The following is an 11,896-nucleotide window of genomic DNA, read 5'->3' on the forward strand; positions in this document are numbered from 1 at the left end:
TGACCTTGTTACCCTGGCACAAGTGGCTTGAGGAAAGACTTATTCTCACATTTGGTGCAGGCTAAAATATACCAGAAATGAGCAAAAGGCCAGCTATCACCAGGGGAGACAGTTTATGTTCCCTCTGCTGCTTAAATCCACGTCGTCCTCTTTCACGGATCCTCCCAGCTCCCTCGTTCCCTCCTATTGTGTGTTCGCTCTAGTAGCATCTGGTTAATGGGCCTCTTCAGTGAATAGTCTCTTACATCTTCTTACACACACACACACACACACACACACACACACTTTGTGTGGACACAAACATTCTTTATCTGCTGCTCTGTACTTTTTTTAAAAATATTTTTCCTATTTGAGTTGTAATATTTAGCAAGGACATTTTGTGAATGGCACACAGTAATTATTTGTATCAGTGCATACAGTACACATCTTTTATTTTATGAAGGTTCATACAGTGTGCATGCTATTGGAGGAATTAAAGGACGCCATTACTGATATTCAACTTGCTTCTTTTAGATCTGGGTAGTACATGTAAATACATGCCATTAAACTTCTCTCTGACTTCCCTATATTAAAATATCTCCCTACTTCTTGCTGTAAAATGCCTCCAGATGACATCAATTGGAGGAACCTTCATTTTACATTACGTTATATTGTTGCACGTATTATGGAGTTTGCAATCATGGTCAACCTGCTTTTCCAGAGATCCTACAGATGACATCATATACTCCTAATGATGAAGAACTCCCTTGTGTGAGGTCATCTGGAGGAGTTTTTTCAGCTAGAAGAAGAAAAATATTTTAATAAAGGGAGTATTGTAACTCAGAGAGAAGTTTAAAAACATTAATGTATATATACACCTTTAACTAAAGCCATAGAAAGCAAGTTGAAAGTTGGTGAAGTCGCCCTTTAAGTAGATTATTGCAGACAGTTAGTTCATATGATCTACCAGGGGGCTCATGTTAATATTTTCTCGCTCTCTCTCTATACATCTGGAACTCACTCAAGTCTCTTAACTTACAGAAGGATAAACTTAAATTTAAGTTCAGTTGATTTAGATTTGACCGATTCCATACCCTGAAACAAAACTTAATGAATCCCCAAATGCCTTGTGGCTGCAAACTGTCTAATTCGGTTCAGTAGATGGAAATATGCAGAGAACTCAGTATAAAGGTTCAAGGAAGTACTGCTGTGTATTTGTCCAGGTTCTTTGTGTGTGCTCTCTCTCAGACACTGGTTTATGTAGACTCTTGGACTTCTTGGGCCTAAACTCTGTCTAAGTTTGTACAGTAAAAGCCATGAGTAATCCCACTAAAAAAAACAACAAGGAAAGCAGGCCAGTTTTAAATGGTGGACACAGCATTACAGGACATTCAGTTTAACCCGTCCCATCCTAACAAATAGGCAAGGATCAAAGGATTAGAGCACCATTATTAAAGCCAGCTGGAGACTTGATGCAGACCAGAGACTTGCTAATATGATGCTACTGTAATAATATATTTTCTCATGAGGGCAAGCTTTGGCCTTTGTCTGAAACCGAACGAATGATTTATAGTAATAAACTGTCTCATATAAAAAGTCAGTTGGAAGTCACAGTAGGAAGACAGTTGGTTGTCAAAGTAGGTTTAAATGGGTGCACCAAAAGTCCAGATATTGGCAAAGGTTCACAGACTATGAGAAAACCCTAGATGTCACTCGACATAATGTTAAAAGAAATAAAGACTCCTGTTGCACTCGGTCACATCGTTTTTTTTTTTGCTGAGCTAATCTGCCTCCTAAATTATATTATCTACTGCATTCAGCAAATGTAACCTTTGCTTTTAGCTTCCTGTCATACCAGACACGTAGTTTCATGTCCTCATGTCTCGAATGTGCTGTTGATTCTTGCATTGAAAGGCATAAGAAATGTGTTATCCAGATAACATTACAGTTGCAATAAAGCTTGGCTCGGGCTGTGATTGAAACAATGCTGTGCCTAAGCCGCACTGAGCCCACCTGTTTGTTCTTCCGTAATTGGATTCTGCTTCATTCCATTCGCCATAATGCTGATGCATAATGCAGTGTACTGAGGGGACCAGCCATTACCAGCCAGGGGACAAGGCTTGGAGGAGTAACCTGACCTCACCGCCGCCATCAACCCCCTCCAACTCCCACTGTCCCTAGGACATCTTTTCAGGCCCACTGTCCTTCAAAGCAGCCACTCGCTCAGGCTGGATGGATTGATGGTTGAGGCCGTGGGCCTGATGGGAACCAGAATAGCAGGTGTTGATGTTACAGCCTACAACAACAATAAGCGGGCCCTCTGCAGCATGTTAATCCAAAATAAACAGCCGCTGGCGTGGACGGTTAGAGCTAGGGTGGATGGATCCTCATCAAACACAGAATGAAGAGCTGCTGCTAAGAAAGGAATGTGAAGCCAAAGCTTAATCTTTCCTTTGTTGTAAAGAATGTTCAACAACACATCTCAGTCAGACACAGCAAGTCAACACTGTGGACACATCCAGGCTCAGTTAAACTTATTAAGTTCACTTATCTCACATCATCAGAGCCCATGTGTATATATAGCGTAAAACCCCCAGACATAAAAGGAGTGGTAATATTTCCTTAAGCTGTAAATATTAAGTTCAATAGTTGTGTACAAAAATTGTTATATATAAATATACTTTGGCCAATGCACAATTGTGATCTCTTTGCTCTTGTGCCTTTTGTCCATGATTTTGTCTTGCGTAGGATGTGGACACAGTATCAACATCATAACAGCTTCACAAACTGCCATCATGTCAGAGACTCCCACATGCTCTTTGCCATTTTCATCAGGGCCATACTTCCCTCATGATCAGCTGCCTTCGCTAAGTGGCTGGTGTCGATGGCTGTGACTCAGCTCTGCCCACTACAATAATGAAGACATCTAGAGAATGGTGTGTGTGTGTGTTGAAAAGGGGAGCTTAAAGTAGTGGTGGAAAAAAGTGCACCACTAAGAAGTGTGACATAAATTGTGTGGGTACTGGTGTGTATATGTGACTGAGTGGGTGAGCGACGGTGGCCAGGGTTCATTAGCGTGTCATCAGCTGCCTCCACACCGAAATAATAAGGCCCTCTCTCGGTCCTTCTTGTACTTTCCTCCCCCCTGCATCTGCAGAATATGAACTCAGATGTATAAAAAGAGCATCTGATCTCGAGTCACCTCTCTTGTACAGTGACACATGACTTAGAGAAATGGATCACAGGCGATGAAGCAACAACATTCAAATGGTAACAAATGGTAACAGCGAGAGAGAGAGAGAGAGAGAGAGAGAAAGATTTGCATAATAAAAATATCTGAAAGTGTATGCAGGGTACATTTGATTAAAAAAAAACTGGCATCAGGGGCAGAAAGCATGCCAAATGAAATGGTCTTCCATCGTTTCTGACCCATTTTCCATAGTTATTAGTCAATAATTCTCTTAATGAACACATCCTCTGGCTACAGGGGCAAGTCATTCCTCTTTTCACTGCCTAAACATGAAAAAAGAAGCTGGGATATTGATTGTAAAAATACGTACAGAGACAGATGTAAGTTGTGCGGGCAGGGAGAGATTTGAGTATTGTAAAAAAACAGTTTTTTTTTTAAAGAAAGTAGAGCGACACAACCAGATAGAAATCTGAGCACACACGGACACTTGTGTATGTGCTCTAAATAGGATGAAGGCAAGTCAGTTGAGCATTGATTAATGGGTATGGCCATGCTGACGGACAAGAAGAGGGAGTGACTCAACTGGGAGAGAAGGAAGGGAGGGGTTAGGTAAAGGTTCACTAGAGAGGAGCTGACGGATCCCAAATGGTACCCTTTGGAAATGCTTGGCTTCATTGCATCAGCTGTGGAACGATCCATAGTAGACATAAAATGATGCCCGTAAGACAGTTTAGCAGACAATATGGTCCCTCTGGAACTGGATGTGAAACTAGAAATGAAAACTATTAACAGTAAATAGCATTAATACGTCACCTTAGTGGAAAAAGCCTATTCTATTCTCTATTTGATATGAGGTCCTGTACATCACAACATATATTTTTACTATGTGTACTCCTGCCATGATGGATGAACACAGTATGCGATCATCATGCTTCAACTGATATGGGTTTGACCCCTATCTCCGTCTACAGGAGACAGCACCTGGTACCTCACCACAGCGCCATTAGTGGTCAACCACACACACGCTTCGCACATGAGATATTTTTAGGGGATGATATAACCTCTATGGCAGCTAACGCTCAGAGATTCACACCCCATGGACTTGACAGGAAGGGATCCATTTCCTGACAGCAACCGCAAGCCATCCACACATGCAGTACACACGGTTAATCCTCAGTGTCTGAGCTGCTATCTTTCGTACAGTGTATTTTTGTAGGATTTTTATACTTAAAAACACAAACTATACTGGTAAAGTATTTGCACAATATGGCATCATGCAGTATTTAGGGTTTTTTTGTTTTTCAAATCAAAATCATGCAAACTGCTTGATCTCTTACCAAGCTGCTGCCAGTGGTTGAATCTAAAAAGCAACTGCGAGCATAGAGCGCCATTCTCCCCAGAGAATTTCCAAGCACATCTGTAAATACTTTCTAGCCATAATTCTACAAGAGTGATCACTAAACTCCACAAAATCCATTAAGGAATTAAAGAGTAAACATTGGCTACATTAGCTATCTTGTGTGTGTGTGTGTGTGTTTGAAGAAACAATCACAGTTTTGAGGTTTATCAACAGGAAAAATGGATTCTTAATAAATCGAGTGGGAACTAGTTTTTGATTGTTTAACACTTGTAATAGATGCACTATTACATTATTGCCGTCTTTACCTACAATGTCTGTTGTCTGTTTTTCAGCCTCCACCATCTCTGAGAATGGAAAGAAAACATGCCTGAAGCTCAAAGTTTTCGTCCGACCATCAAGTAAGTGTTTGCATGCAACTCAAAGCTTTGTAATGGAGATTGTTGAAGTACACATTTTGGATTGAAAATCAAAACAATTTAAGTCTACTTTACTGGTTACTTCACTACCTCCTCAATTACCTTTTGCTCACTGTCCAGCATACCCTTTTCATTTATCACACAAGTGCTTTACGTGATAAGAAACTGTTTTTGGTTTTTTTGTTTGTTTTTTTCTCCTTTTTGAAAACATGAAAGGGATGATAGATGATCACATCTAATGAATTCCAGGTCACTTCATACCTCATCTGAATGTTGCCATGAGCTTGGTTGCTTGGGATGTTTAATTTCAGGGCTGAGAGGGGGGCTTCAAATGTCACTAACCTATTTGGCCTATACCTCTAATGATTTCTCATTCTCCCTATTTTCTGTTATAGACAGCTGTGTGAAAACTATAGGCGTACATGACCGTGTTTTTGATGTAAACGACAAAGTAGACAATACATTAGAACCACGAGGTTAGTATGGCTTCCTGCTTTTTTGATTCTCCATACATCTGTACGTGACTTTTGTTTTGTGCCTCTTTTCCTTTAGTGCTGAAAGCTGATCTGTCCTTCTGTGTGCCTGAAGCTTCTCTTAAACCGATTCTTCGTTCTCTTTTGCAGGCTATACATTTGTTTATGTAATGACGGTTTACTATTAGCTTAAACTGCATGTATATATAGAGTATGTGTGTTTATATATGCTGCACAGTGTATATAATAAAATATGCATACTGTATATATCAGTCATAGATGTGCATGTTTTATATTTTCAGTTCTAAAACATTTTTGACTAATTCAACACAGACCATCACATCTGAATGTCATGCTCCAGATATTTTACCAAACATTCTCCCCCACTGTTGTACATCATTCACTCAAGTATTGTAATTAATACGACCAAGGTAAAAAACTAATATAATATGTATAGATAATATAATGTAAAATACTGTTACGAGTAAACGGCATTTAATAATTTGTTTGCGCACACACACACACACACACACCCACCCACGAGAAAACTTTTTTTTTTTTTTGTCTCCGTGGCTAAACTAGTCACTGAAATGAAACATGGTCAATCCTTGGTCTGAAACAAGACAAAAAAACTCATGAAAACAAACTTTCATGACGGCATTAATAACACATTTCCAAAATATTATTAAAAAAAAAATACATTCAAATCAGAAGACTGTGACATTGCCTAAATTTAAAGCTGTCCTCTGCTCACTGTGTCAGTGAGATTATCAACTGCCATCAACACACTAGGCCATTTCCTACAGGGCATCTGTGATCTTCTTTTACCATAATTTCTCATACCCATTTACTTACTTACTTACTAACCTGTCATCATTATAACAACCTCTCACCTTGCATGCTTCTTTTGGCTCTCTCTCACACACACACACACACACACACACACACACACACACACACACACACACGTGTATGTGTGTTATGTAACTGCCGGGTCCTCTGTTCTGCATGGTTCAGCTACTTTCCCATGGTGCAACGGGCACATGGCTGCTCTCAGATACCAATGCCACTGCCAGATAGACACAGGAGGCACCTCCGCTGGGAGATGAGCTCAAAATGTTTCTGAGGATGAGAGCAGAAACATTATATAGCAACTGAAGTTCATATGGCAACTCAGAATCCACTATTAAAGCTTTAAATGTTAAATGTCTTACAATTGCCAACACAGGCCCAAACATCTCAGTTATGCAGTTTGTCATCAGTAGCCAGGTTACAGCTTTGTAGGTCACAATACAAAAGCACAAAGTAATTGCTTAAGGTTCTGCTTGGTCTCTTATGCATTGTTACAAAAGTATTCTATACCAAAAACAGCAATTCACCTTGTTTCTTTTTCTGTCCCTTAGATGATACCAGCCATGAAACAGCTGAGCCTTCCCGAAGTGAAACAAATGCTGCACCACACCCGCACAAGACAAGTCCACTCTTGGCTTTGATGGTGGTCTGCTTAGCAGCACTACTCACTTTATAGCGCCTCCCTCTGTCCTGGAGGGCATTTACACCTAGCGTGGCCTGAATCTGCCCAACGCTGCAGGGAAGGGGCGGGATTTTTCGCAGCACGTTTGCTTGATTGGGCATCAGAACAGGCTTCTCAAAGAACCCTCTATTTTTTTTTCCTGAAAAAAAATATTTAAGTGGTCTGTCTGTGAATGAAAAAAGTTGATGTTGGAAGTGGGAGAGACAGTTAAACCTTCAACTAAGATGCCAAATCTCCTTTTTTGACACTTGGTGATTCTTATTTTCCCGTGACTTTTGACATCCCTTTGCATTACATTTATGCCATTGCAGCACTGACGTTTGCAAACACACACACACGCACACTTACATTCACTGCTTACAAAGTCAAATACAACAGTGTACATGGCTGTACACTAACAGTTAATAGCATTAGGGTTTTTACCAAGTTGTAAACAGTAGCAGCATTACATAGTAGAAAAGTAAAGATTCTAGGTCTTAGCCGTCAGTGTACATATAGAAATAAACTGCTGTCCCGAGACCTCTCAAGAAGCCTTTCAAATAATTTTTAGTTCAAGTTCTGCTGGGTCATGAGAGGTGGGTGTTTGTCCCCCTTTTCCTGGGGGGTGCAGTTCTATGTTGAACGATAAAGATGCATGAAAAGGACACAAATGGTTTTAAGCAGAGGTGAGCCTGGAAATGCATACATGGCATGCACTTTACTTCTCGGATCGTCAGACTGTGCTGGTTTAAAGATAGTGCCGAATTTTCTTTTGGTTAAAAAGTGAGTGCATAGGTGGATAAACTACTTAGAGGTTGAGTGAATGTAGAATCTATGGAAGTAGGAGCCAACTTTTTCCTTGTCCTCCTTTGTGTAGATCATGCTCAGTGAAACACCTTTCAAAGCCTTTGGTTCACTCTAACTCACAAAACAGCTACATTGAAACTTTTTCACCAGATGCTTTATGAACTGCTAATGAGATCAAGGATCAATATATTTTGAAAGTTGATCACACAATTTCACGGCAACAGTCACTGTCATTTCATGCAATGTTAACTGAATTGGGTAGCGATTGTTGTCTCTGCTCTGTTTGAGTATTAGTCAATATTAACACACCAATAAACATTTGCATCCACCGCTTTTCCCTCACTATTGATTGCTAAAGTTGTTTAAGAAAAAAGATTTACAGCTAAATTCACAGCACTTTATTTCTTTCATTTAAACAGTAAGTTATTTCACTTTGCTAATTGTCTCCAAAAATGATTTCCATGCTGCAGACACTGTAAACACTGTGTTTTGTGCTATCTGACACCTAAATGAGAACAGCAGAAGTCCTTAAAAAGACACTTTACTCCATAGTACAATTTTTTTCACCCTGTCCCTTAAATATAACTACAGCTTTAACTCTTGTATAAAATATTAGTTTTGCTGGTTCTCACATTCAGTTGAGCGAATCATTTACTGTACCAGTACTGCTGCACTGCTCCAATTCACTAAAAACACACTGTGTCAACAGAGAACTCTGTTTAATTGAAGGCAGTACACAGTTCTGTTTAGTCTAGCCAGGTTTATGTTGGCACATACCTTCAGAGGAATCCACTGTGTTATAATGATATTCAGCTTCTATTGATGCAAATGGTGAGTTAGCATAATGAAAGCTATTATATGCTTTCTCCAAACAGAAGGGGCTTGTTTCTTAGTTTCCAAGGAAGTATGAGCAGATAGAGAAATTAACTGTGTTAAAGCTGACTTCCTTTTAGAGCCAGGTTCTGTATGAGAAATAGAACACCAACTGGTTTGGAAAGACAGACAGAAAGAGAGAAATAAAGCAAAAAAAGGAGCACAGGAATGATTGTGTGTCCACCTTCTGCTCCTAGTGTTACTGGTTTAAGTGACTCTTTAATGGGGTTCAAAATGACAGGCATGTGGACCCCATGTTGTGGCAAGGGGAGTTATTTCTGGTATTAAAAATAGATGGTGGAAGGCTTGGGGGGTCTCGGGAGGGGGGTGTAGATTTCCACTGTGTGTGTGTGTGTTGGGAGGGTTTAAGGCACCAATGACCTTGCAGTTTGAAAGAATTGTTGAGTGAAGTAGACATGAAGGAAAGGAAAGGTGCACACACAGAGAAAGACATGGGAGGTAGCTAAAGGTAGTGTGACTACAGTGTCTATCAAAACAAACCAAGACAAAACAACTAAAAATCCATGCAACACTACTGGAAAAAACAACTGATTCATTGAAAAACACATTGTTCAGTACTATTCAGTCTCACAAGGCATGCACTGCTTGGCTTTGTTTTCATTTATATGGTTGCCTTTTTTATTTCCCCAAGAAAGCCTTTGCCATTTCTTTTGCGCTACGGTAACAATGCTATTACAGTGGAATAGCAGCTCAGCTATGGGGGGGTAATAGGAGACAAGGCCATTTAATGAGGTACTAATTTTCAGCAGAAACACCACAGGGATTAAGCACTGCATAACACTCAAAATGGATGCTTGTCAGCAGATTAACACTAGACTTTTATCAGAAACCAGCTTCATATGTACTCTCTTATAATTACCAATACTACTATTTGTCATTATTGCTATTATTACCATAGTTTATTCAGTACACACCTTAATCTGGGAAATGAGGATCAACTTATCAACTGGATACCGTGTATCCTGAGGTAGTCAACCATAAAACATTTAGTGTTAGGTTAGTATCTGTTTTGTACCTTTCTGGAGGACAAAAGAAAAGAAAAAAAGGATACACACCATTGTTAAAACTGTATAATTATTATTATTGTTATGATGATGATTATGATTATTATTAGGAAAACTTCTTGATGTAAATAGTGTTTGATATTAAAGTATTAATTTGGTTCTTACGTCTTTTCTAAAAAATAAACACGGTATTATCTCTGGGTTTTGCGGAGTGTGTACTGTCCTCAAACAATGCATTGTGTGCTTTGATCCCCAATGCCGAATGAAACTTTGAGCTAATATGAAGGGGGAAATCTGTGGGAGTTGTACACACACACACACACACACACACACACACACACACGTGTACAGAAGGCTGGACATTAGCCAACAAGTGGCTCACCTGATACATGTTTCAATCCACTTCACCATCACGGTCACAAAAGGATCCTGCCTTGGAAAGAGACAATTGGGACTTGATGGACGGCTTATTTGTACTTTTATTGCCTTCAGTGTTTTAAAGCATGTTGGTCAGCTCAAGGATCTGCCATGAGTGAACTGTTGGCTTTTTAATGGAAGGATCTTGCCAGTTTCATTATGTGGCATGCGCATGAACTTGATGACATGTTTAAAAAAAAAAAACAAACAAACAAAAAAACAAAAATGTTTCAAAAAGACTTTTCTTTTGCTCTTATTTTATTTTTCTTTAAGACGTATTAGATTTTCTGATCACTTTCATGTGTGTTTTTGCATCCCCTTTGAGTGATGTCATTAAGGTGTGTAGTTACAGATGACAATTGTACATAACACAAACCATTGTGAAGTTACAGTGGGGGTCGGTCATTTTGTAGGTCAAAAGCAATTTTTAGTTTTCATTTCCTGAGATGGTTTCTGTAACCATCTACTAAATTCATCCCATGTAGCTGCAGTTTGTCTCTTCTGGCTATTCATCCTCTTTCTGCTCTCCCAAGAGGAGGCATTTATTCTAGGAGTGTATACATCAATGTGTGCAAGTTTTTTAATGTGTGGAAAAAAATGTGTGAGACCTTTGAGTTTGTGTGTATATGTGTCTCATTTGCTGTTGCCGCAGTGAATGGGAAGCGGCAACCCTCTTTGGCAACGAAGAGTGTTTCCCATGCCTTAGCCCTTCAGCCTCTACCCCAGCAGCCACGTCTGTGTACAAGATGCTTTCTACCATTGTGCTTTTACACAGAACGGCTGCTGGCGTCGAAGAGACTACAACAGGGCCCTTCACTTCCTCTCCCTTTTTAACAACCCTGAATCACTTGTCCCTATGGTAGACATTAGTCCTGGGCACAGTTCAAGGATTAGTGCAACCCCTACACTAAATCCTAAACTGGATTGTTAGAAGGGCAAAACCTATCATCGATCCAGGTTCTGTGCTTATGGGCAAAGCCTCTGGTCATCAGCTCCCCTCTTGCTGATGAGCCACTTGTTCATTTTGTGCACCTGTCCTGTCCCATTTTTCTTGTGCTCGTACGTATAACCTCCATCACACCGTGTGCTCTCCTTCCCTCACCTATGAACCCCGCTCCCACTTTGCCATCAGTGGGGGATATTTCCAACCTGCTCTTTTACAGTATATAGACGACAACAACAAAAATTTGACAAAAAAGATCTGTATTTGTATATACACGTGTCTGAGCAACTATGAGTAATACAATAAAACAGAAATACATTGCTTTCATGATTGTGCAATTGTTTTTTCTTTTCGTTAACGCATTTACAAAAAACCCAACTTTGGTCATGGTGCTAGTTTTGTAATGAGAATCACTGTCAGTCTTGTCACAGCATTAAGATTGTTTAAACCGCATTAAACATCCCCACTGTCACTAACACAGAAAATTAACATACTCCTTTGACACTCCAGCAGAATCATGTCTCATGATGTTCCAAATTGGATGCTATCACCATGTAACACACACAGTCTACCCTCATTTGTTTCTCCCTAGCTGTGCCCCTGCCTAGGTGTCTACAAAGTGGAATCACACTCTCTAAAGACAGATTGAGAGAAGCACCATCCATCAGGATCAGAATAAGACCTTAAAACCTCCTTTCACTTCGGTTGGGCACTAATGAGGGCACCTAATAACCTTCTGCTGGACCCCATCAGCGCCATTTAGCTTCACCCTCCATTATCTCTGGTAATTAGACTGAAAGCCAACAAGCCCTGAGGACCAGAGGGGGAAAAAAGGCCCCCTGATATGCCAATTGGAACCCCAGCGATATGATGAACATCAGTGAAATTTGGCCTAACATA

The 11,896-nt window shown here is 40.0% G+C and overlaps 1 protein-coding gene across 2 annotated transcripts in view; it reads left to right on the forward strand.

The window, feature by feature from the left end:
• The window catches only part of efna5b (ephrin-A5b), an 89,464-nt gene extending 78,141 nt beyond the window's left edge, over window positions 1–11,323 (forward strand). The window contains exons 3-5 of one of the 2 annotated variants that reach the window (XM_067521514.1): window positions 4,862–4,927; window positions 5,341–5,421; window positions 6,822–11,323. In XM_067521514.1, the coding sequence (XP_067377615.1) occupies window positions 4,862–4,927; window positions 5,341–5,421; window positions 6,822–6,946 (272 nt within the window). In that variant the 3' untranslated portion in view covers window positions 6,947–11,323. The remainder of the gene's footprint in view (window positions 1–4,861; window positions 4,928–5,340; window positions 5,422–6,821) is intronic. The other variant, XM_067521515.1, reaches the window with a different exon arrangement.
• The last annotated feature ends 573 nt before the right edge of the window (window positions 11,324–11,896 follow it).

This window comes from Channa argus, chromosome 11, assembly GCF_033026475.1.
Source record: "Channa argus isolate prfri chromosome 11, Channa argus male v1.0, whole genome shotgun sequence".
Lineage (NCBI taxonomy): Eukaryota > Metazoa > Chordata > Actinopteri > Anabantiformes > Channidae > Channa > Channa argus.